General features: G+C 35.1%; 2 protein-coding genes across 7 annotated transcripts in view; one reads left to right on the top strand and one right to left on the bottom strand.

Moving 5' to 3' along the window:
• The window catches only part of LOC149787888 (DCC-interacting protein 13-alpha-like), a 147,867-nt gene that overhangs the window by 104,259 nt on the left and 16,357 nt on the right, over window positions 1-27,251 (bottom strand). For all 5 annotated transcript variants that reach the window (XM_089974133.1, XM_089974135.1, XM_089974134.1 and 2 more), the window contains exons 6-7: window positions 19,790-19,831; window positions 17,891-18,003 (exon numbers count right to left, since the gene is read on the bottom strand). In XM_089974133.1, coding sequence (XP_089830259.1) covers window positions 17,891-18,003; window positions 19,790-19,831 — 155 coding nt within the window. The remainder of the gene's footprint in view (window positions 1-17,890; window positions 18,004-19,789; window positions 19,832-27,251) is intronic.
• Window positions 2,579-10,652, top strand: LOC149787889 (angiopoietin-related protein 1-like). Of its 2 annotated transcripts, none has more exons than XM_089974129.1 (5): window positions 2,579-2,729; window positions 4,909-5,044; window positions 6,853-6,932; window positions 7,519-7,687; window positions 10,010-10,652. In XM_089974129.1, the coding sequence occupies exons 2-5, from the start codon at window positions 4,954-4,956 to the stop codon at window positions 10,396-10,398; spliced, it is 729 nt and encodes a 242-aa protein (XP_089830255.1). In that variant the 5' UTR covers window positions 2,579-2,729; window positions 4,909-4,953; the 3' UTR covers window positions 10,399-10,652. The 2 variants fall into 2 exon arrangements, with proteins under 2 accessions (XP_089830255.1, XP_089830258.1); XM_089974132.1 differs by lacking the exon at window positions 2,579-2,729 and adding an exon at window positions 4,072-4,208.

Genomic DNA, 27,251 nt, shown 5'->3' with positions numbered 1-27,251 from the left:
AATAGGTACATTACTTTAGTTAAACAAAAAAATGAATAAATCCTGCAGATACTCTTGTGTAGCCATTTTTGTATACAATAACTGCCTTATGAAAATCGATACTTTCATATATTGCAAACTATTTTAGTTTTTGTAAACAATCCTTTTGATGAATAATGAAAAGATGCATTTACAAGAATACATGTTGCCTTATTCTGAAGTTTATAAATCCTACCAAACAGAATTTTGGAGTTTGCCATTCAAATGAACAATAACAGAGTTAGAAAAATATATGCACTGTAGTACGGAATGCAAGTTGCTTTAGGTATATATTTCTTGATTCTACAGAGTAGAGTAATTTTGAATGACAGTGTTTTAGAAATATTGTTAATATGACCATCCCACTGTAATTATTATCTAAAGATACACTTAAAATCATTTCATTTCTGACAGTTTCTAAATGACAGTTTTTGTATGAGATAATGTACTTACTGAACATGAAAATAATCCGTTTTACCTTCAAATGACAATGAGGCAATGGTCTATTATTACCCTGTGGGGCATGTCCCCCTTGGTAATAGCTTAGAAACCACTGAGATAAATCCCACCTTATAACCTTATATACCCTTACTGGACATAGAGAAACAATTTACACATAAAACTCTCTTTGACCATTAGGACAATCTCTACCCCCTAGGACTTTGCCCCTGGCTCATAAGTTTCAAACCTACTGAGATCCTCACCCTAGAACCTTACAGACACTTACAGGGCATAAACAAACAAATGTATACCTTGTCCTCAGCATCTATCATTAAACACCAAGGGAGTTATTTTACTGTTTCACAATTTGAGAACTGTTGAGATACCTACCTTATAACCATGCACAAACTTGCTGGGTATGAACAGAAATGCATAAACACAATTGACATTTGCCCCTAGGGTATGCCTTACCCACAGGGACCCACCCATGTGGCAACAAACTTCAATGTGGAGGTCAAAACAGGAAAGTGTAATAATATGTGTTTTCTGCTAAGAAAGAATTCTAATTTCATGCTGATGTTGAGTCTTCCTTTCAAAATCATTCAGTCATTCATCCCAAACATGAAAAAAGCCATCAAAGGAATTAAGTATGTAAGCCAATAAAACAACTTTAATGCACATTTTCTACAACTCTGATCCTGACACCAAGATCAAAGGAGCAAGATTGCATGTCATAGACCAAATTGTCTCAGCTTTATAATGATTCGTACCAAATATTATGAGAATCTTTCAAATAAACTTTTTATAAAAAATCTTGTGTACATTTTCTGATTCTGACCTTGACCCCAAGATAAATAGATTAAGTAGGTATGTCACAGAATGAATTGTCTTAGGCTTAAATTGATTAATCCTAATTATGAAGAAAAAATATCCAGAGTTTAGGAAATGTAAGAAAATGGTAAGCTTAAGCAAGGTCTTAACTGCTGTTGCCAGTGGAAAAGTAACTGCTACCAGTTGACAACAAAAACTATTGTGCAAATAAAAAAAAAAAAATATAATTGTTATTTTTTCATTTTATTACTTTGTTTTCTGTTTTCTGAATGCAAGAATCAGTGTCGTTTCAAAATGAATGTATCACTTATAAAAGACTTGCTTCTAATGTTAAATGTTGAATGAACATGGCAGCTGAAAGGTCATCTGACTGAACAATCATTCAAGATGCTTCTTAAGTTTGGTAGGAAATCTGAATGATAAGTAGTTTCTATAGTCAGGAGGATTTAAACAGAAGCAGGATATACCATATGTGTTCATGTACAAAACACACTCAAGCACAGATCCAGATCTGCCACCACATAATGTCTCTGCAGGGTCTATACAGTAATTCTATGACAGATTTAAACTGAAGAGCATAGGCCCTGATCTGCAAGTGCAGCAGATCAGGGTATTTGTTGTTGTTTTCAGATGCAGGAAGCTTATACACTGGCAGATATGGTAAAGATCAAACCATATGAAACATAAAGTAATGGATGAAGTGTATCATCCCAGGAAATCAATGGATATTGGAGATACGAGATATATAAAAAATTATTCAGTTAAATCCTCCTCCTTTCATAATTTATTATATATTTTATTTGCATGTAAATGCCCTTACTTGTAAATTATTTTTTTTTAATGAAACTTGCATAAAGATTATATATATATATATATATATAGAGAGAGAGAGAGAGAGAGAGAGAGATAGTTGATTAGTTGCATTTAACTAAATTACCTTCTTTAAACATTATTATTATTATTATTATTATTATTATTATTATTATTCTGTAGGTTCAATTTTAAATGACATTGGATAAAATATCATTCATGGCTTCAAACTAAATATAGACTCAAACTGAAGTCAAATAATCAATAAGAACTATTATACAATGGATGCTAACCATTATTTACTGGATAAGACAATGTTTTACTGTACTTTGCATACTTGCAAATACATGTGTGTGTGTATGTGAGAGAGAGAGAGAGAGAGAGAGAGAGAGAGAGACAGAGAGAGAGAGTGAAGGGGGGGGGTAATACTTATAGACACCTTCAAACATTTAACTAAAGCTATCTGACATCTCTATACTGGTCTGTTTATCAAGGAGTACAACAGCTTGAGTCACATGGTGGGATTTCACAATTCTATTGGTAATTACATACCATGACCACTCTACTTGTATATATTTAAGCACAATAATACCACCAGCAGTTCAGTATCCAGTCTCCACAAGTTAAAGGTAAGTATATTATCTGACACTCTCAACTAATCTGTTGTTGCATAATGCACTGGCAGATCAGGTCTATGTTGTTTGTTCTACTGATTATTCAAAATGTAGTGGCTGAGCACAAATTATTTTATGTGTGATACCTGGACAGTGTGACCACATGATCTCTACACTTTGATTTGCCACAATTTTAATTAATTTAGAGTCTGCTGTGCACAGTTACATGTACCATGGTGGCCGATGTGGTCTGTATGTTACCGTTGTGATGCTAATGCATGACAAACAATGCTAAAAATAACATCAGCCTAATGCTAAAAAGATCTGCCCAATATTTTAGGTTCCCATTCTGATTCTCCCTTTCTTTCTTGACTCTTGTGTGTATTTTCATTCAAAGTATTTTCACTACAATACCTTGTAAAGTTACAAAATCATGTCATGATATTATTTCAGTTCCAGATTTGTTCATGTACAAGAATGCAATATTAAACTGGATAGCAATGCGAATATGAAACTATTTTGAAATGATGACAAGGAATAAAAATGAAAATATGTCGAGATCTGTAAAGAATGGGATAACTCAGTAGAGTACCATTCAACATGGTACCTTGCCTCCGTAGTTAGGTTTTTTATTTTTTGTGGTAAAAATTGCAGACAACACCATTGTTGCTCATTAAGAAAAGATTATAATGTAATAAACAAAAATAATTATACAAGTTTTCAGATGTTAAATGTTTAATTTCAATGGTAGCAATCATCATATTCTGCACTGAGGCAAATTCTGAACCTTTATTTCACAAGAAATTTTAATCCTTAGTTTACTCAGGGTGAAACAAGTTGTCACACATCTGTCCCTGGAATGTATACGCTATCATGGTTGAAGGGCTTGGCTTGTGATGATACAGAACTTCTAACGAAAGTATCACGAAATAAATTCATTTATCTACTATGGGTAACCCAAATCAGCAAAGATCTACCATACATACTTGCCTACAAGCGAGATCTAACTGAAAACACAGACCAAGATCTGTCACTGCATAATATGCTGGCAGATCAGGGTCTATGATGTTTGTTCTAGAGTAGTGCTATAACAAAATTGACCCAAATCTGGCAGCTCATAATGCACTGACAGATCTGGATCTTCTTATAAGTGACTATATATGGTAGATCTGTTGTTATATCAAGAACAAGTCAATCAGTGTCTATGAAAGTGAACAGCATAGACCCTAATCTCCAAGCACATTACGGTTAGGGATATCTTGTTCTATAGTATTTGTATGTTATACTTGGTCTGGTACAATATTTGTATGTTATACTTGGTCTGGTACAGTATTTCACAACAAGGATATGGACCAGGGTCCATTTACTGACTGAGTTGTGAAAATACCTTGAATCATGTGATTCTGACTAATAGTCAGGACTATACTTTTGCTGTTTTCTTTGGTCTGATATGTATAATCTCAATGTGAAGGACAGACTGATGGTGAGAAACAGGTAAATGATAACCACTTGTGACCATGAGAAATGTACAAAATGGTTATTCATGCAGCCTTGATTGCTCAGTTCTTAAGATTTCAATGTTGTAGCAACACCATACATCTTTTGAATGCAGTTTATATTGCTAAAGCTGTTTTTGCTTTGGGATGATCTCTTTAGTCTCTTTCTCTCTCTCTCAATCATTATTTCTGCACTTTTCAAGGAACACATGAGCACTAGGTTACACTCTCCCTCTATATATGTGTGCTGAACATGCATGCATGATTTATGCATGCTTGTGAACTCTTCTGTTCAGTGATTTCAGAAGACTTCAAAATTCAGATATGTGGTATATTCATTTATTTTGTGGGTATAAAATGTTGGGGCTTTGCAACAACAACAACAACAACGTTTCATTTAATACTTAATTCACAGATTGGGGTATTAATATCCACAGTAAAACAATTTGTTGTCCTTTTATTTTTTATTTGTAATAACAGAAATATCAGCACACCATGAAAATAGCAAATTCACTGTAACTGGAATGGTTTGCTGATATCAACAGTCCAGAACTTTCTTTTTTAAATTTGTGGTGATAAGGGGTGGGGGTGGAGAAGCATAATGTTGAGGGGGGGGGGGAATAACTGATGAGTAAGTTCTTTTCTCAAAACAGCTTCCAGTATTAAAATATAAAATATTTTCCTTTTCCATTAATAAGGTGATCTGGGAACTTGAATAACAGTTCAGAGGTCAAGGTGTAAACATGAATACCAAGGTTCCTTTGCTGGTATTGGTGGCACTAGCTGCACTGAGTGTCTCAGCATATGGATTAAAGTCATTCAAGATATTTAAAGGTGAGCTCAATTCAACTTAAACATGTTAAAAAAATTGGGCTTAGTGCCAATATTTCAGATAATAGGTGCAAACTTCTACAATGCTAAACAATAATACAAAGATTTACTCTTTGAATTAATTTTGGACAAAACTCTATATATATATATATATATATATATATATATATATATATATATATATATATATATATATATATATATATATATGCATACACACACACATGCACATACACCTATTTTATCCAGATATGTCAACTAAGTTCTATGTATATACATGTGCATGCATGTGTGTGTGTGCCAGCCAAGCAGATGGTCTCAAGGTACACTGGTATAAGTAAGCCAATTCACTCTTAACCATTTAGGCCACTGAAGCAGTAATCCGAGAAGAAACATATTATTAATACTATTATTGTAATTATTCTTTGTATGTGAGATAAGTAAAAACTTTTTGGCAAGTTAAGTTTTGTCACAGCTTTCATAGTAATGGTATTTGCAGCATTTCTCCAATAAAAAGCAGCCCAAGGAACTTTCCTTTTAAATTTGTTTAAGGTGGCATACATATATGTGTGGAGGGGGGGTTGGGGTAGGCTTATTAATGTCCTTAATATTTGAGAACTATACTTAATGCCTATACCTATTTATTCAGACACAAATGGTCTGTATTAGTCAATACCCAAAATGATCAAAATCCTGAGTAATGATTAGGACAAACCAAATCAATGATGTAGGTCAGTCACTTTTTCTTTTGTATGGTGGTATTTCATAATTTGTATGTTTGTGTCCAGTTTAATGACTAAATAAAAAACAGGGTCGAAAAAAGTCAACAAACTAAAAACAAAAAATGAACATAACTGCTTAAGTGTTGACCTACTTTTGATCTGACAATATCGTACTCAAGTCGCAGTCACATAATCAAGTATGATACATGTAGCAGATATGGTGCCCCAGAAATTGACTTAAAAAATGGACATAATCACATGAGAAAAATTAGATCAGGTTGACCTATTTTGTGTATGGTGGTGGAGTACTGCTCATGAGCTTTGTATAAAGCTATTACCAGGTATCATGACAGTTCAAGCAAGACTTAGAAACTAAGATGTAAAAAGTATAGATGATCACTGGAATATACGAAGTAGGTCACAGTGACCTACTATTTTATAATGCAGTTCTCCTTGGGATGAGTGTACATATTAAGCTTTATGACTATGCCAGCAATGGTGTTCGAGAAACTGACAGAAGTATAAAAAGTGCACATAATCAATGGAACATGAAAAATATATCACAGTGACATATTTTGGTAAGGTGATGTAGCTCAGGCTATATGCACTTATCAAGTTTCATAACTCTGGTACAAATAACAATGTTTGGGAAACTTGCCTAAACATAAAAGCAAACCTTTGCCAAGCTCTCATGCCTTTGTCAAGGTCAGCTGAAAATGGACCATGCTGGACAATCTCTTTGGAGGTAAAATTTGCATAGATGTGGGTCAGGAGGTACAGGACCATCATACCAATCAAATTAGTTTTGGGAAGAAATAAAACTTCACGCCTACTGCATTAAAAAAAAAAAAAAACATTCAAAGCTATATTCAGTTATTATTACACAGCGACCACCTACTAGTATTTATAATACCCATATTGATCAATTCTCCATGAACAGTGTCTAATAGAGCCTAATGATCAGTATAATATGATCACTTTGAGGTCACTATCAGATTAGCTGGAAATGTTTGGTGAATGTTTTTTTATTTTTTCTGATTTGCTAGGTTCTTATTAATTTATTGACTATGTGAATATTTATTATTTAAGACTGTGACGAGGTTCGCAAGTCTGGACATACTGAGCCGGGCCAATACCTTCTATGGACACCCAAGAAAAAAACTCTGAAGGTAACTTTTGTTTTCTTCAAATGCAACCAAACTTTATATCAAGTACATTCTCTGTTGTATATTTTGACATCATACAAAGCAATGCTATATATCCTATTTGGCTATTATGGATTGCTATTGCAACAATATCATCTGTGGCTACTGTTTCAATCTGGTCTTCTTGCTCAACCCAATTCATTCTTGTAGCTGGATACAGTAAAACATTTTATTCTAGGTCTCAAACTGCAATTTATAGACTTGGATATCACACATCTAACCTGCTCTTAAATCGTTCATATTTTCATAAGAAACAATTTGACTAGCTTTTACCTGGGGTGCATTTTGAAAGGTGGAAGTATGGGTGAACAAGTATTAGGGGAGTTTAGAAGGAAGGACAAGTACAAGGGCAGTGGACATGGTGGGACAAGTTTAATTTTCTTAACTTAAATTATGGAAAAGGACTAGTATGTAACAAAAAACAAATCTGCCTCTCCTGATAACCCTTTTTATTACACCCCCCTCCTTCTCTCGCCTCCGCTCTTCTCTCCAGATGAAATATATTCATTAACTCGGGGGAAAAAAAAAAGAAAATATTTATGTATTTCAGGTACACTGTGAGCATGGGCTGAATGCTTCCACTGTCCTCATCCTTCAGCGGAAATTCGGAGATATCAGCTTCACCAGATCATGGGCAGAGTACCAAGTGGGCTTTGGGGTTTCTTCTAGAGACTACTGGGCTGGGCTGGAAACCATATACAAATTAACTAATTTCCAGGGTAAATGACTTTATATGTTATATCATGAAATGTTGCAGAGCAAAACTGATCTTATTCAAATATATGTACACTAAATTCTATTCCTGAATTTGATGTGCTAAGGATTCAATCTATTCCTGTGAATACAGTTGTCCTTGATCAAGTTTCCTTTCCCATGTTCATTTATTTCATAATTTTACCATGTATGTAAAAAAATCCAAAACTTGAAGGGGTGTGCTGTTTTCCAGAAAGCTAAACAGGTGGGGAACATCGAGGGTTTAAGTGATGAATTTACACAAGGTCACATGGCAGATTACAACTCCTGAGATATTGCTATTCATTGTCATTGAAACTATCACACATATACTAAACTAAATAATTTTAAAAGTATTTGTTTAAATCTTCTTCACTTTATATTTCCTTTAGAAGTATTTTCTACTATTGCAGCAAGTACTGCCATCAATGGAACAATATCCAAGGGAGATAGCTACTATCATGCCCAATCATTTACTTAAATTTGAGTGGACTGTTGTCATGTTTGAGACTGACGAAAAAATCTAATGCATCAATCCATTTTACTTACTGTAATAAAACCATAAAGCTTTGTTACCATTATTAGTAGTACATATACATACTAAAGGGACAAAATCATCCAAGCCCCAAAAGAGGATAAACATAAGTTATTTTGAAATGTATAGTCAAGTCATGTTTCCTCTCCTATGTTTCACTGATCCAACTATAATTGGACAATGTCCCTATGCTGTGGGCATATACTTGTGAACACAAAATATGAAATGTCTCATTTCCAAATGGGTAGTTTTCAAGTGTAGTAAGTTATACTTGAAAATAGATAAATTATTCCACTCTCTCACTGTTTTTTATCGCTCTCTTTCTCGCTCAATACAGGGGTCAACTTAACAGAGATTCTTTCCTTGGCAAGTAAAGCCATCTATTGGGGAAATCAACTGGCCCTCTCAACCAAACTGAATATAAACACGTCAAATTTTAACTGGTCTTCAAGTTCTGTTATTGGCACAATTAACTGATAATCCCTAAAATTCACAGGCAATGAACTGGCAGGCCAACAGCTAAATCAACCTCTGCAATAATCTATTAGTATTGTCTTCAAAGTTGTTGAGCAAAATCATATGGAATAATACACAATACACAAATATGCATGGTGTACATTTTTCTCATAAATTTAAACTTGATTCAAACTAATTTCTAAAACATGATGCCAAAATATCAACTGGAAGCACAACATTCATGTACCATTTCTGCAAGCCCCGTATTTTGGTATTGTGTGCTTTTTAAATCTCCCCAGTACTCAGACCCCCCCAACCCCCTTTAAAATCATGGGGAAATTTTCTGACTAAATTTTAAGTTCTATGATAAAGCCTTGATGGCTAGTGCAAGAAAATGCATAGTTAAGAACATTTACATTCTGTCACAATTCAGCTAGTATGTTGAAGTTGACTCAACTTTTGTATTTACATTGCAAATTAAAGTTCCCTGTCTAAACCCTTCTACCTCCACATTACATAATGGGACTTGCTGCCATGAATATTTTTAAAATGTTTATCATTGTTGAGCAACATCACTACACTAATAATACATCAATTTATAACCTGGCAGAGGATTGGATCAACTTGGATAACATTCTCCCACTTTTTATTATTTCATATTGTATAAATTTTAAATTATATCATTTTTAGCCTTCAGCCTTCTCCACCCCCACCCCCTTTCCCTGAACCAGTGGTTGCAGCCCAAAGTCTGCTGTATGAATAATTTATATTCCTACTGTGACTTTATATAGAAAAATAAGGTGAAAGTAATATCTGAAAATGTCATTGTAACTGACACTTTTGTATATGTGATCTATGATCCCCTCCCCTCTCCTCAAGCAGATACTTGGAAAAGAAGCAAACAAAAAACAAACTTCTTGCATATGGCTAACAACAATTAACCACTCACCTATTAGAAGGAAATATGCCAATAGACAAATGGCAGGTGTCCCAATATGCAGAATGTTGAAGAATGGTAATACAATAAGACAAACTAAAAGTTGCAGCCACAATAAAGGCAAAAGGCATAAAACCTAGGGTTTAGATTAGACAGATTCCACTGTGCACTGCACATTTTTTTAACGGTATTTTAATTTCATTCTAATAAAGTAACATTGATCTTTTTTAATAAATATATGACCTTAGATAACTACTTTGTGACTTAAAATAAGAAAATGATCACAGAAAACTAAGATGGAATATGTCAATGTTTTTTAGCAACAGGACTTTAATGGTAAAGCTGAATACAGTATTTCTTTTTTTTGCCCATTCATTTCAGGTTACAATGTACTGACATTCTACATGCAGGATTGGCAGGGGAACAACCATAATGTTCGTTATTCCTATTTCCATGTCACCGACTACTCTCAGGGGTACCGTCTATCAGTGTCCGGTTATTCAGGATCAGTGCCTGATGACTTCAGCTACAATAATGGCATGCCTTTTGCCACTTACGATGTCGGGGACCAAAAAAATTGTGCCAAAAATCAAAAAGCTGGATGGTGGTTTAACTACTGTACTTATACCCTTCCAACTGGACACTATTACTATGGGGGTCCATATACTCCCTCTGGTGGTTTCTGTGATGGAATATTCTGGCAAGATTGGAATACCTATAAATGTGCCTACTCTCTAAAGTATCTGAGTATGGTCCTCTCAACATCTTAAATTCCCTCAGTACTTTACTCACCCTATGTTAAAGCTCCACTAAAGTGACCTGGCACTTTAACCTTACATAAGAAAGTGTAACCTCAAATTTAGTAATAAAGGTATATGTGAATATTTGGAATCAGGGTGACTCATCAACAAAAAGCATGCAAGATGCCAGCACTCATCAAAATCATTTGTCATACATGAATTATATTATAATAAATACCTGAATTATAGAATAAACCACCAACTCAGGTTGGTCAATGAATAAACTGCATATTTTCTTTCATTCTCTCATCCTAACTGTAACCCTCAAAATTCTTAAAATATATCCCCTTTTCTTTACATTTCTTTAACCATATACATTATGACCCTGTTATAGCATGGTGGTTGGGGTCCACAGAACCCAACTGTGTTACAGACCAAACCGTGTTATAACCAAGTCAATCTGTATCTGATGGCAGCGGCAACAACAAATAATTGAAGAACATTAATTGTGACTTTATTTTTTTTCATTTGCTTACTATTTATACAGAACATTTTCCAGGGAAAAGTTCAATTTTCCAGTCAGCTTGTAAATCCCTGTTAATATTTGAATATGGTTGTTTATTACCCCCAGAGTTAACTAAAATGAAACTAGCTTGCTCGGATTAGTGTTTCCTTTACATTATTTAATAAAGCGTTGCAAATAATCATTAATGTTAATAGAAAAATACTTTTTTCTATGTTACAATTTTAAACAATCCCCCCCCCATTCACATGTGATGACAGTGTTATCTCATACATAGCTTTACTGTTGAGGACGCATGCAGGCTCAAATACAGGTGTCTTACTATTGAAGATAAATAAATGTTTCTCCATGCATGTATCTAGGAGACAAAATGGTTTCATTTTAGAATCACGTCTTGATAAAAGAAAATCAGTATACATGTAATATAAATCCATTACAATATTTTAATGTGAAAATAAGAATTTACTCTACTTTGAGTGATACTGCGTTTCAAATGATATGCAGTATTGAAATTACTAAACCATATTTTCAAATACATAACATATAAATATGTGTTTCTATAAAGGAAGACTTTACTGGTTCAGATAATTATAAAATCTATATTTGTAGGGATACTGCTAAGAGATTTTACTGCACTAAAAAGTTTATATGTCTATTTTTATACACACAACTTGTAATAATGAACTCAGTATAATTTGTCATCCTTTAGGACCATACATCATTTTAATGTTATCTAAAACAGACAAAATAAAACGAAAGGCCTTACCTCTCAACACCAATACTGGATCATGATGAATGTATTTTTAAATGGAGACTTAAAACACAATTACAAGACTAAAGAATTAAATAAGAAACAGACCAACCAGAAAAGCTGGAAAACAAATCAGCTTTATTTAAATGAAAATCAATTACCTCAAAATCCATTTAATTACCCTCATTACCTACAATCTCATTACAGTACACCCTCAATGTAGGGCATACTTCATTATTACATGGTTCATTTTTATACAGTGTGGGTGTGATCATGGAGCCCACTTTAATATGTACATATAAAATTACAAGCTTAGTATCCCTCATTATCAGGCAGTCTCACTATAAGGTGGCATTGCTTCAACCTAAGTGATATAACAAGGGAGTATTGAATTACCATTTAACATCCTTTATACAATTTATTGATTCTTCATCATAAAATTCGTCAGTATTAAGATATGGATACAAAAATCTAATTACAACAATAAAAATTGTGCTTTGTGCTTTGTTTTTATTTAAAACCAAATACATATTGGACTGTGTAAGGCTTTTAGTAATATTGTCATCATAAGGTGATTATGCATTTTAACCAATTAAACTCAATTTTTAATCTGCTAAGATAAAAGAGATATCTAATTCTACTGAAAAAAACCATGAATAACAGAAGCTCACGGCATAAAATCTCATAGGACAAACTCCAATCATGCTTCTAGATATTGGGTGGAAAATAAGAACTCAAGTTTATTTCAACTACTATTATACTAATGTCATAATTAAAATTTGCACAGTCCTCAATGCATTGGTGATGGTGAAAGTGGGCTTTGAGATGGGAAAATCAAAGTAATGATGGAATAAAAGACCTACTGTGGTCACATGTAGCCAATGCATTGTCCCACTAGCCTATGTTATTCATCAATCTCTGATATATATAGCTAAAACAGTATTTACCACTGTGCTATCAGACTGGATGCTGCTAAAGAAACTGTCACTGACTGCTTGTTAAATTTACTGAGGAATAACTGACATATGTAACTATATGAAACATCATCTACTGCTTTGATATCTGACTGGATACAGCTAAAAGAAACTGACACAAACAGACAGCTTGTTACATTTACAAAGAAAGATAGTTGGGAATAATCAATGCAGCCTCTGAAGACATTAAATATGTGTCATTTTTTCGTATTTCTTCATTTGCAAGTGTAGGCAACTGAATATCATGAAAGTCATCACCTTGGAAACCTAACAGACATGAGGTGCTTTCACTGGCCAACTGATTTTGCTTGCCATATGCATTAAGACTTTCATCTGCAAGAGGGCACAGGCTCAAAACACTATTTTGGATAATTATATATGCCACAGGTCACTGTGGAATTCAGTTAAGCAATGATGCCCTTGTATGTGCTACCATGGGTTTTTAATGTTTATTCATTATGTGCTAACTGAACATGGATCTCTACCAACATATTCGCAATGTCTGCTCTGAGTAAGTATGGATGTTGAAAACAATACATTCCCACTGCATTCGGGGATGAAATATGATGGCTTCCCATCATAACATTCACATACAAAATGCATAAGAGTGGTGAGTTAAAAATGCCTCAACAGCTGCTAAAACTGCTATAAACAAGATACTTGACACAAATAAACAACATATTATAAATAACACAAAACAGTGGTATGTCATAAATGTCTCAAGAGCTGCTAAAACTCTGCAACAAACATGTGACACAAGAAAATATTCCCAACTATTATTATTATTAATATTATTATTATTAAAATAACATAGTAATGAATTTGTTGAAACAAGACCTATACCTGGAGCCAATGATTGAAGCACTTCTTTACAAATTGTGACCCTGACCTCAAGTTCAATTGGTTGAGCAAATATGTTACGAATAAATGGTCTTAGCTTAATACTTATTTTTCCTAAGTATGAACAAGTAAAAAATAGTACTATCCATCAAATAGTTTAGGAAATACAACCACAATGAAAATATATCAACCAATACCGTGACAGAAATTTATATGGTTGTCTTTCTTGACCCCAAAGTCAAAGGGTCAAGCAAGTGTGTCACAGAATAAATTGTCTTATTTTCATGATTCCTTCCTATCAAATTCATGACAAAGTAAGAAAACTATCAATGGCTGCATGGCCAGATGGTGTTCATGCTGAATTCTGAATGATAAATTCAAAGACTTTTCCCAAACGTTCAAAGACCACAAACATAGATTTCCAATACTTATTTTCACTAACATTTTGTCTACAAGTTATATGAGAAAACAACGACTCCAAAACACTACAATATTGTTTAATGATGAAATTCAAACTATAATTAATTTCCTAAAATTGCTTTGTAATGATCTGGAAGATAGGTTAACATTCATTGTTATTTCAGAAATATGTTAACTTATGCATCAGATTTAATACAAAATAAATTGTTCTCTTACAAGACATCAGCACTGCTTTAAATGCATTATTATAGTTGCATCATTTTGGAAAGGGAAGCCACCCCTGTCATCTTTTCCTCTGCTCTCCCTAAGAGCATTTGACTCTGTGACAAGCACAATGAGTCCTTTTAACTCTGCTTCTTCTGCCTTCTGAACAGAGGAAGCATATAGGCTGGCAATGTCATCTTCAAGACAGCTTTTGGTTTCAAGTTCCTCCAATTCATCCATGGCTAACTCCCATTTCTTTTCTTTTCTGATTTTCTCCTGATGCTCCTCCTCTGCTTTCTTCATACCCAGATAGGCATGGTACTTATGTCTTGCGGAGGAGACATATGTCATCATTTCATTGCTAATGATGATTTCCAAAGGTCCACCTGCTTTTCTCATTGTGTCAATGATTAGCCTTTGAGCTCTGAGGCATTTTGTTGACAGAAAATCCTCTCCAATATTAAATCAAATCGGGACTTTACATCTCTTCCAGCCTCACACATAATTCTGAGGACCCTACGGAGTTTTGCTTCTCCCTTTTCCTTAACTGACAATGTACAAAACGCTTTTCATTTACATATTTTGTCCTTTTTCAGCCATTCCTTGTATTTCTCTTGTTCAAGCCAGATATCGTTGAAAGAGCAAAGACCTGGCATTTTTAAACACGAGGTGAAACAAAACTGAAGACGTAAATCTACTAACAAATTTTGAATCCTCGAGCATATGTTACTTTCGTGCACTTTCTACATAGAGTGAGCGCTTGATCAATGTAACCAAATTTCAATTAGCTGAAAAGTCTTGTCAAAAAACAATCATGAATTAGTGTAATGAATATTTTGACTGGCCAAAGTTGATGGACTTGTCCAATCAAATTGAATGTTTCATCAAAAGAAAGAAAACAGGAAAACCGACTACATCCAAATCTAATGACCATAGGCAATTTTATTTGTGATTACAATAATAATAATAATAATAATAATGAGGACTTTCTATAGCGCCTAATCTTTAGAAGCTCTAAGTGCTTTACAATATTAGACAACACCTATAACATTAAAAAAAACATATATGATATTATTACAAAAAACAAACACCATGAAATTAGAAAACATAAAAATATGCTGAAAATATTTAAGGTAGGAAACATTATTAGGTCTCTAAGTTTGTTTTAAGTTTAGATAACACCTAAAAACATATCTAATGATATGATTATGAAAAACAAACACCATGAAATAAGAAAACAAAAAACATACTGAAAATAGTTATGGTGCTGACTTCCTTTGATGACAGGTGTAGCCAGATTGCTTTGATGAAGAGTGCATGTGCTACTGAAGTCACCACCAAGGCCAACTTTTGGATGGCCAAACAAATGCTCGTTTGTTATTGCTGTGGCAATGAAACTAAATGGGTCATCAAAAGAAAGAAACCAGGAAAACTCGAAGATAGTCTGACTATACATCCCCATTTGTTTGTAACCCCCCTACCGATTTCAATAACAAAAATGTTTATTGTGATAAAGGTGCACTGAAGTAAGTCAACTGAATCATTGATTTATAACCTGGCTGTGACTAGAATGGCACTAATACTGGCATCCCCTGGAACCTTTCATGCTTAACGGACTCTCCATACTAACATGGCTCTATACTGTGTACACTATAGGCTACTCTATTTCCATCAGACAACATAATGACGTGATTCATCCTATTCGGTAACTGCCGGATAATTCCAAAAATTACCATAATGTTGAGCATTTGGAATTAAATCCCTTTGCACACATGAACATAGAAATTTAACCACTTGTTAAATCCACGTGAAAGGCAAATTTGCTGCTGTCGTTCTTTTCCTTTGCTTGATTCGACATTGTAAATATCAGAAGCAGACGACATATGTATGTACATCTGTAGTCGTGCACACACCCCTTTGCTGAAAATGGACTTGTCCAGGAACTGGAAATGGATCTCAAGCATGTCCATCTATTATACTGAAAACTTCCGTTAAGCATGAAACGCACAGATGATGATGGTGTTAGGGCCACTCTACTCACAGTCAGGTTAGAAATTATCAATCAATGAATGGAGTAAGTTTCTTGTACTTTAATTCATATTAAAGGTTTCCATTACTGAAATTGGTAGGGGAGGCACAAACGGGTTGGTATGGTTAGACTATACATCCGAATCTAACAACCTTGGACAATTTTATTTGTGATTATGGAAATTAAAATTGTTGGGTTTATTTCAATTTTCAAAGACTCTAAAAGACCTCAGAGTAATCTGCTTGATTTTCCCAAACTTTCAAGACGATGAAAATGCTACCTCATTTTTCCCAAACTCTCAAAGACCTTCAAAGATTATACGAACCTTGCCAGATTACAAACCAGGAATAATTAATTTTTATTCAAGTATGCCAATAACTGTAGACTTTTTGGTCGTCTGAACCCAAGATTTACACAGCTGAATCCAAATGAAGTCACTTTAAGAGCAACAGTGTTTGTGAAAATAAATACAGATCCTAAGTGAAACTGAGCTCAACCAAAGGATAGGCATCTTTTAGTTCAATGGTTCCAAACATTTCGGGCCACCACCCCTTTGGTTATCCTCAGCATCCCCTACCTTACCCCATCAAAAGCATTATTCAGATTTAGTGCCCCCCTTGGTAATCCCACCGCCCCCACCCCCAGTAGGTTGTACTGACCACTTTGGTAGACACTGTTTCAGATCCAGGAAATACGAGTCACAGTTACCTAGTTTTGATAGATGACAGTTGTACTCCTCATGACACATTTGCATACTATGTTAAGTGACTCCAGAGCAAGAGTGCCTGAGAACACTAGTCAAACATGAATATTAACCAAAATAAATTAGCTGTTAAATTTAGGTAAGAATGACATAATTTTCTCTAAAAGATGCAGTACTTTAAATGGCATCTAAATACCAACTAATATGACCCTACAAGTAAGTATTTGAAAAAAATTATCTTATGTAAACCTTTACTGAGAGAAACTGACATCAACTCAAATGTCAGCACAAATCAATGAACCATAAAACATACATCACAGTGGCCCAATTTTTATTTATGGTCTTAGTACTCCTCAGGACCCAAGTGCATATGGGACTCGGGTAATAGTGCCTGACAAAGTAAGTCAAACACACATAAATAGTACCTGACAAACTGTCAAACACAAAATTTAACCAAAATTAATAAATTGTGAAATATGGATCAATGTGACCTAATTTTCACTAGAAATTGTAGTACTTGACCTATACTACTCTACATGGAACATTTTTTAAAGAAATTACCTAAATGAAAACCTTAACCCAAGTGTTGACACTCTGTGGATGGACAGATGGACAGACATCATCAATCCATTAGCTGGAATTTAACTACAATTTTTCCACAATGCCTGTCACTGAAACTGCTATGTTAATTTTTATCCCTTACACAGAATTGTTTCATTACTGGGTTATCATGTCACACTTGTTCAATGACAAACTGAAAGCTTATACATGAGGTTTATTAAGATCCCCAATTATTTACAAAACATTGGATGGAATATAAAAGAACAACTGCAACCATGAGTACTATTACAATAACAATACCACATATATGATGGGCTATGAAGGTATTCTCAACTAGAGCAAAAAAAATGATACAGTCTGTTCTCATTATTTTGATGTTAACAATTGGAAGGAAATCTATGTGTAGGTGTGAATGAACATTAATGGCATTGTATAACAGTAAGAGATGAATGTACAGAAGTCAGCAAAAGGAAGTTAGTCTGCTGCTTTACTGCAGAAAGTCCATTTTTCTACCTACTTGGTGAAACTTTTTCCTCATGACATAAAGCTCCTCATTGGCTTCAGTTCTCTGTCTCTCACTGTCTTTCTTTTTTGACAATTTCATATACTTCATCATGGCTTGTTCATGCTCTGAAGAAGAAAATTCCTATTAAAATAACCAAGACTGATATCATTTGTTTTCTGATGAAAACATTCAGAAGTATGAAATTTTACTAAAATTTGTAGGTTATATTAAAGCTGATAATGTGTATATAAACACAGCTATGCCAAACTGATATGCAGTGAAAATGACCCCTAGTTAATTGTTTTCTCTGCAGACTGATCACATATTCTGGTTCCGTGAAGACTCTTCAAATACAATGAAATCTTCATATACTAGCCACCTTTAGAAAACAGCCAATTTCTGGTCCCAACTGTGTCTGCTTCAGCAAAGTATTACTGTATAATAAGTTAATCTAACCAATATATGATTTGGCATCACATGAATCAAGCAGAAGAGTGAAAGAATAAAAAAATGAAATCAGTCCAATAACAAAGCAAAAAAATATTGGAGGAAATGACAAAAAACTCTTCAAAGAACATTGTCAATCTTGCTGGAAACTTTTAAGTACAGTCAAACCTGCTTTAAAGATAACCTCTCTCAAGCAATCATCTGTGTTCCAGCTGGCACAGAAAAGATGGTTAGGTTTGGTTTGGCTTGGATTTTTATGGAATGGCAACATAAGTGGTTATTGTGCTGGGACAACTGAGGTAATGTGAAATGTCAAAATATATGTCATGGTAGCTGATCCAGGCTGATCAGATCACATAATTCAAACCCACACACTTTCGATCACAAGTTCATGCTAACCAGTGCAGTTCCTGTTTCCATTAATCTCATCTTCTTACAACATATAAGAGGGAGCATTTTATCTCTTCTACATCTTCTACCCCTACCCTTGAAAGTTCAATTACACCCTGCCCCTTTTCCACTGCATCCTGTCAACATCTTTTCCAAACTAGTTGCTATATATGGCCAGCAGTGTACTATATGCTCAGTGTCCTGTCAATGTCCAGGTGTCACTAAAAGATCTAAGATATAAATTCAACAGTCTATATTGTTTTATCAGCCTCTAATCTTTTCAATTAGTCCTATCATAGCTGATCCAGGTGTTTACTAGGGGAAGACAATATATTAGTAATGAATGAAAGGTTTAATAAAACTGATCTTGGCTTCAATGTCATCCAACAGACTATCGTGTACACTTCAAACTGTGTGTGTGTGTGATTTGGATTTTTAATGTAGCTTTAAAAACTGTTTAGTCTTAATGCTACAATGTCTGCAGTGTGGCAATTTATAGCGAGGTCTAGCACTAGGGCATCATGCCAAATTCACGTTGCATCATGTCCCACAATACTGACACCAGGCCAACCAGTCCCAACACTAACCTCTTAATGCTGAGCACCTAGCGAGGCACCTGTTAGTACCATTTTTATAAATCTTTGTTATGAATCATGCTCACATTCTTCTCCAAAAATTTATTTTGGAAATTTGAGTCTACATTTTTTCCTCTCCATACACTACATTGGAAATAAATACAGCTGCTGTGTTTTTCCTAAAGACTTCATCATCTCTTCTTTATATTTTCTATCAATGATCAATGAATATGTGCTATCAACTGGTACCCATGTTATCAAAATCAGTAAGACATTTCTGTCAGCCAATACAATTTATCCTCTTATACTCTCTGGCAAGGACTGCACTCCATTCAGTAAGTTTTGGATGCACTCAATTAAGTCTGAAAAAAACCTGTAATCTATTATTTTTACATGTTGGAACTTTAGGGAACTTTGGCGCTTGGTTTTCATTTTTGGTGCATGAGTACAGTCTAAGTTAACACTGCCTATGATCAAATAAACAATCACATTTACTTACCATGTGAAGCTATTTGGAACATCTCAAACATTGTGGATATTTCTGAAATAAACAGATTTTAAAAGCTTAGATGAGTTATCAATCACTTTAAATTTAGATTCTGCATATTCTGGATAAAGCAAAATACTTCTTTACATTGTAATGAAGCTAATGTAATATTTTACCTAATTATAATGAAACTAATGTAACATTTTACCTAATTATAATGAAACCAATTTTTTAAAAAGTAAAATGTATTTCCTCGATCATACTTACTGGATCATGACACCTTGAGAAAACAACTGACCTTATGCCAGAAGGTAGATCGCTCCGCCTACCGAACACGTGACTTGACAACGTCTTAACCTCTGACAAACATTCTGTGAAAATGGCGGGCATGATAACATTAAAAGATATACTAGACGATATTGGTGAGCAATATTTGCCATATGAAACAACATTGAGACAGAAAGCGAGAGCATTTATCCATCGCTTGCACTTCTCTAAGTTATGTCGGTATGCGGAGAACTCTCCCCCACGTATGGAGAAGTCGCCCCAGTTGGTTGGAGAAGTCATCCCAAAACCTGTCACCCAAATAACCTTTTTATAACAGAATTAAGTCATCTTTTACGTGATTCATATTTATATTTATATCTATACGTGATCACAAAAGAGATATTAACTAAATTAAAGCATAATCATAGTACAGTGGAACCCCGCTATAACGCGCCCCGCCATAACGCGAATTCGGATATAACGCGGTCGTAGCATGGCTCCTGAAATTTCCTATATTCATTCACACATGGAGAAAAAAATTTGGAGAAAAGTAAAAAAAACAAAACAAGAAATTAACTTCATTTTGGGCATGAGATTAGTTGTGACTTTTAAAATAATATGATCGTGGCATGGTTCCTGAAATTTGAAATTCATTTACGTGTATTTTTATCGGACCGTGAAAATATTTGTTTAACGTACGAGAAATAGTGTGTAAAACGTTTATTATAATTTGGTGGAAGAATTCGCGTATGACTTTTAATAATAAACGATCGGAACTTAACAATTTATCCAGGTTCTTTAAGTGATTTTGGAGAAGTGATCGTGTATGAATTCTAAAATAATACGATATATATAACGTACGAGAAATAGTGTGTACAACGCTTGGCTTCTGAAATTTATCAATTTGAACAGGTTGTGGTGAAGCTCCGTATTCTACTCTAGAAGAGAAAACTGGTTTCATTAGGTTTTTGAATTGTTAAGCCGAAGTAAACATTAACGGAAGTGTTACTTATTACGGATCCATGAGTAAAGCCAGTAAATCGTCTTTGTGATTGTCTTCCATGAATTCTGTATACAGTCGTTGCTCAAACAATAGCCGACATGGGCTTCTTATTTAACTGCAATCACAGCCAAGCAGCAGACAAAGCTGTGGTTGATACAAGAGTCGCACAATTTAATAAACATCAAAGGACGAAAGCCGCCAACATGTATGCTGTGCTTGGCGGTGTGATCAAACAACAAACAGTTGAAAGTAAATAATATCCACTTTATTATCTGTCAATTAAAAGGGTATGAAATTGTACATCCGTTCAGCTTAAACCCGATCGCACCCTTGCAACCAAGACTGACAGTCACAAACGAGAAGGTTTCAAGAAGAGGAAGGACAGAGTGACTCTCTTATTTTGTGTTAACAAGTCTGGCAGCCACAAAGTCAGACCTCTGATGATTGGAAAATCGAAAGCTCCCAGATGTTTTCATCATGTAAATATGAAGACACATCCATTTCAGTACACTAACAGCAAGAATGCTTGGATGAATAGCTCCATATTTGATGACTGGTTTCACAAAACATTCGTTCCAGATGTTCGGGCTCATTTACGAAAACTCAAGCTGGAGGAAAAAGCTCTCCTCCTGCTGGATAATTGCCCTGCCCACCCCCCAGCGGAAAATCTTGTCCGCAGTGATGGCAAGATCAAAGTTTCGTACCTCCCGAAAAACACTACGTCAGAAATCCAGCCACTTGACCAAGGCATAATTTCCGTATTTAAACAAAATTATCGCCGTGAAATGATAAAGGGAATGGTAGCAGATAATAACGCATCCGTCGACACATCATTGGCATTACTCAACTTAAAAGAAGTATTAATTTAGCAGTTTTCACATGTTTCTTTTGATGTTCACAAAATCTGAAATAAAAGTTATTTGCACGCTGAAATCATGCGTTGATTGTTAATTATTCTTGCAGTTGTCGCATATGATAAAATTTTAGCGGTATGAAATTTGTGCAGACACCGTATGTAGACCCGGGAATAGCTGCATGCAATGACCGTACGATATCAGACGGCAAGTAAATGGTTTCAATATTTTGTTCATCCTATATTTTACACGACGAATTCAGACTATTACAAAATTACTGAATATTTTAAATCTGTACGATTTTCAATGAAATTACATCCATTATGGATGAACTGCATGCCACGACGGCACGGTAGCATACGGTGTTGATACACTTTTCATGATATAACGATAGTCTGGTATTATCGGTCAATCTGTATTATCGTTCAAACAAATAAAAATTAGTAAATGTTTTTAATGCACAGTAATAACCTATAAATATATTAGCCTTCGATTATTTTGAATATATCTTAATTAATGCATTCCAGTTAATATTCATCTGATGATAAGCCGACTTTTGATCATTGTACATGTATACACGTATATGTTCTCGGAAAAAAAGTTAAATATTGTAAAACCCCGCATTAACGCGACCCCGCTTTTAACGCGATCCGATTTTATGGATCCCGATCATCGCGTTATAGCGGGGTTCCACTGTAATATTTATAAGGACGAAATTAAGTCTGCATATAATCTAATGAATGATGACAGTATAGTGATTAAAAAGGATGATAAGTCAAACACTATTATTATCGTGAATCAAGATGATTATGTTAAAGAAGTTGAACATCAATTAGAAATTAAGTAAAATAATTCAACATGCATTAATGAGATCGCTAAAAATAATAATTCCGTATGTGAGGAATTTGATACTTTCCCTCTTAACATACGTACACCTCAATACTACATATTACCCAAAACTCATACAAATCCTGACCATAATTTACCTTTAAATTTTCCAGGACAACCCATTATATCAGGTTGTAATTCATATACTGAAAACCTATCCAAATTTATTGATAGTGTTTTACAACCTTTAATGAAATCACTTTCTTCATACATTAAAGATACAACTACTTTCATTAAAAAGTCGAAGTCTATTCCACATCTATCTGATAATTTCAATCCTGGTATCATTAGATGTAACATCACTATATACCAACATTCCGCATGCAGATGGTATTGAAGCGTGCAAATATTTTCTTGATAACAATCCTAATAAAAGCACACTATCTAGCAAAGATATTTGTAAAATAATAAAAACTTATCTTGGAAAATAATTATTTTCAATTTAATAATACGAATTACATATTTTCTTCCCTTTCATGGGTGAATTAGAAAAGGATTTTATTCAAAATGAAAAGTTTAATCCATCTCTTTGGTTCAGATTTTTAGATGACATATTTATGATCTGGAAGCATTCAACTGATGTAAATGTAATAAAAAATATTGATAACACTATCTCTACAAATATTATTAAAATGCATCTAATGATTTGAAGAGCAGAGCAAAAGGGACAGATAACACTTATTTTTCGTTAAGTACAGAAGCGGAGTTGATCAAATGGAAAAGTTGAAAAATTGCAAATTTTATAAATTTAATAAGTTGAAGAAAAACAACAATAAATAAAGCCTTAACCATGTGGCTATATCTCAGAATTACTACATATGATCCTTGGGGCGACTTCTCCAGGCGAAGTGGGACGACCTCTCCAAACCGTTGCAAAATTTGTAAATATATACAATAGCCGAGTCGATATCAACAGAAGCAGCTTGTCGAAGGAAAATGACGGACGTAAACAGTGCCTGGAGGTTGTATAATAGCACTCGCTGATTGGTCAATTTAGCAGAATGATTGACAACTGGCGATAGGTCAATTACTACCTGCAAATCCTGTTTTTCCCGTCTAAACTATTTAGCTAAAAAAGCTAAAAGTTACCTGTCTGCATTGATGGCATTTAAATAGAATGATATTCCCTTGATTCAAAGACTGACACCAAATCCCATGAAAACTTCAGTTACTACTGGAACAGAATGCATGCTCTTAGAAAGATGTAACTTTGAGAAGGCTGGGAGGGTGTATCTGTATTATGATTATAAAAGTATTATCAAAGAAACATATTTTACAAGGAAATTTTTTGTTTCTTCTACTAATAAATTACCGGATCATAAGGAGAACAGGTAAGAGGTGGTGGGTGTTACAAACCCTTACCAAAGAGAGGCCATATCCTTACTGCAAACAGGCAGCTAAAAGATAGATAACCCATACAGAGCACTGAATCCATATGCTGATGCACAGTTTTTATTGAAGGGAATACTTTCCCTCCTGCAAATCCAGCACAAGTCATCAAACCACATCCTAAGGAAGCTGCCAAATGACCTGAGAAGGTAATCTGTTGTGCTGTGATAATAGGCAAGGTCTAGCTGCTATTTTTGGAATGAGGTAGAAGCTGACTCTTATCTAAATCCAATGGCTTCTATCAGCTAGGTGACAGTTTCACCATGGCTTCTGTAAGATCAGCTAGGTGACAGTTTCACCATGGCTTCTATCACCTAGGTGACAGTTTCACCATGGCTTCTATAAGATCAGCTAGGTGACAGTTTCACCATGGCTTCTATCAGCTTGGTGACAGTTTCACCATGGCTTCTATAAGATCAGCTAGGTGACAGTTTCACCATGGCTTCTATAACATCAGCTAGGTGACAGTTTCGCCATGACTTCTATAAGATCAGCTAGGTGACAGTTTCACCATGGCTTCTCTAAGATCAGCTAGGTGACAGTTTCACCATGACTTCTATAAGATCAGCTAGGTGACAGTTTCACCATGGCTTCTATCAGCTAGGTGACAGTTTCACCATGGCTTCTATAAGATCAGCTAGGTGACAGTTTCACCATGGCTTCTATAACATCAGCTAGGTGACAGTTTCACCATGGCTTCTATAACATCAGCTAGGTGACAGTTTCACCATGACTTCTATAACATCAGCTAGGTGACAGTTTCACCATGGCTTCTATAACATCAGCTAGGTGACAGTTTCACCATGGCTTCTGTAAGATCAGCTAGGTGACAGTTTCACCATGGCTTCTATCACCTAGGTGACAGTTTCACCATGGCTTCTATAAGATCAGCTAGGTGACAGTTTCACCATGGCTTCTATCAGCTTGGTGACAGTTTCACCATGGCTTCTATAAGATCAGCTAGGTGACAGTTTCACCATGGCTTCTATAACATCAGCTAGGTGACAGTTTCGCCATGACTTCTATAAGATCAGCTAGGTGACAGTTTCACCATGGCTTCTCTAAGATCAGCTAGGTGACAGTTTCACCATGACTTCTATAAGATCAGCTAGGTGACAGTTTCACCATGGCTTCTATCAGCTAGGTGACAGTTTCACCATGGCTTCTATAACATCAGCTAGGTGACAGTTTCACCATGGCTTCTATAACATCAGCTAGGTGACAGTTTCACCATGGCTTCTATAACATCAGCTAGGTGACAGTTTCACCATGACTTCTATAACATCAGCTAGGTGACAGTTTCACCATGGCTTCTATAACATCAGCTAGGTGACAGTTTCACCATGGCTTCTGTAAGATCAGCTAGGTGACAGTTTCACCATGGCTTCTATAAGATCAGCTAGGTGACAGTTTCACCATGGCTTCTATAAGATCAGCTAGGTGACAGTTTCACCATGGCTTCTATAAGATCAGCTTGGTGACAGGTTTCACCATGGCTTCTATAAGATCAGCTAGGTGACAGTTTCACCACGGCTTCTATAAGATCAGCTAGGTGATAGTTTCACCACGGCTTCTATAAGATCAGCTAGGTGATAGTTTCACCATGCCTTCTATAACATCAGCTAGGTGACAGTTTCACCATGACTTCTATAAGATCAGCTAGGTGACAGTTTCACCATGGCTTCTATAACATCAGCTAGGTGACAGTTTCACCATGGCTTCTATCAGCTAGGTGACAGTTTCACCATGGCTTCTATAAGATCAGCTAGGTGACAGTTTCACCATGGCTTCTATCAGCTAGGTAACAGTTTCGCCATGGCTACTATAAGATCAGCTAGGTGACAGTTTCACCATGACTTCTGTAAGATCAGCTAGGTGACAGTTTCACCTTGGCTTCTACAACATCAGCTAGGTGACAGTTTCACCATGGCTTCTGTAAGATCAGCTAGGTGACAGCTTCACCATGGCTTCTATAAGATCAGCTAGGTGACAGTTTCACCATGACTTCTATAAGATCAGCTAGGTGACAGTTTCACCATGGCTTCTATAACATCAGCTTGGTGACAGGTTTTACCATGGCTTCTATAAGATCAGCTAGGTGACAGTTTCACCATGGCTTCTATAAGATCAGCTAGGTGACAGATTCACCATGGCTTCTCTAAGATCAGCTAGGTGACAGTTTCATCATGGCTTCATCAGCTAGGTGACAGTTTCACTCAAATGCAATGACAGTTGCCAATGCCATAACATCATGAGCTGAAACAAACAGCAAGTTCAATTGGTCTTGGGTTAATTCTCTATATCCTAAGTGGTTAACAGAAGCATACCTACACTGATAAGTCATCCTTTCCTTTTTTCAGAAGCAAGAATAAATTGAGTCTGGAATGCTTCTTTTCAGGTACCACTTCAGGACTCTCACTGGGTCATGTAGATGATCATGAAATTAAGGGTCCATAAAAAAAAAGTTTGTAAGGTATACTTAAACTATAATTACCTCCGCTACAGTTTCAGAATCTACAATTCCAGGCCCCACTGAACTAAAAGGCTTAATGTTTTTATTTTCCCAAACCTCACATAATCTTTGAAATTTAATTTCATGTGATGATGGCTATTATTTCTCCAGCCATGAGACACACTCAAATCAACATGATGTCTACTAAACATAATTGTTGCCTTTCCTGCCCATTTCCCTCAAAAATGTGAATATTCCTATTTATATTTATGTGCTGATTGTTTAAAAATTGTAAGGGTTTTTGTCTTTTTTCATTTGCAATACGTTTTCATTCATTTGATACCATTATTAGAAATTGCTATATAAGCACGAAATGCAGCCATTTTGAATGAAAAATATGTGTAGCTTAAAGTGAGGTACTCTTGTAAATGTAGACTTATTTCCTGATGAATCCCACTAAATCCAATATGAAACCTAAATTCAGATCAAATACAAAGCGAGTTTCTGGATTTGACCTCAATGATCATATTTTCATAATTATTATATAAGTCCATAAGTTAAAGGTCATATTTGTAACACTTGTGGCCAAATCATAAGGGTTGGCAGGTCTGCTGTAGAGAT

Source organism: Sinohyriopsis cumingii, chromosome 11, assembly GCF_028554795.1.
Source record: "Sinohyriopsis cumingii isolate HCF-2022 chromosome 11, ASM2855479v2, whole genome shotgun sequence".
NCBI lineage: Eukaryota > Metazoa > Mollusca > Bivalvia > Unionida > Unionidae > Sinohyriopsis > Sinohyriopsis cumingii.
The sequence above is the reverse complement of the archived record's forward strand: the minus strand, read 5'-3'. Positions and strand labels throughout refer to the sequence as shown.

Excerpts from the sequence above, each read along its gene's own strand:
- LOC149787889 (XM_089974129.1), top strand. The coding sequence starts at position 4,954 with ATGAATACCAAGGTTCCTTTGCTGGTATTGGTGGCACTAGCTGCACTG. Across the intron at positions 5,045-6,852 it reads GTCATTCAAGATATTTAAAG|ACTGTGACGAGGTTCGCAAG; the intron begins GTGAGCTCAATT and ends TTATTATTTAAG. Across the intron at positions 6,933-7,518 it reads CCAAGAAAAAAACTCTGAAG|GTACACTGTGAGCATGGGCT; the intron begins GTAACTTTTGTT and ends TATGTATTTCAG.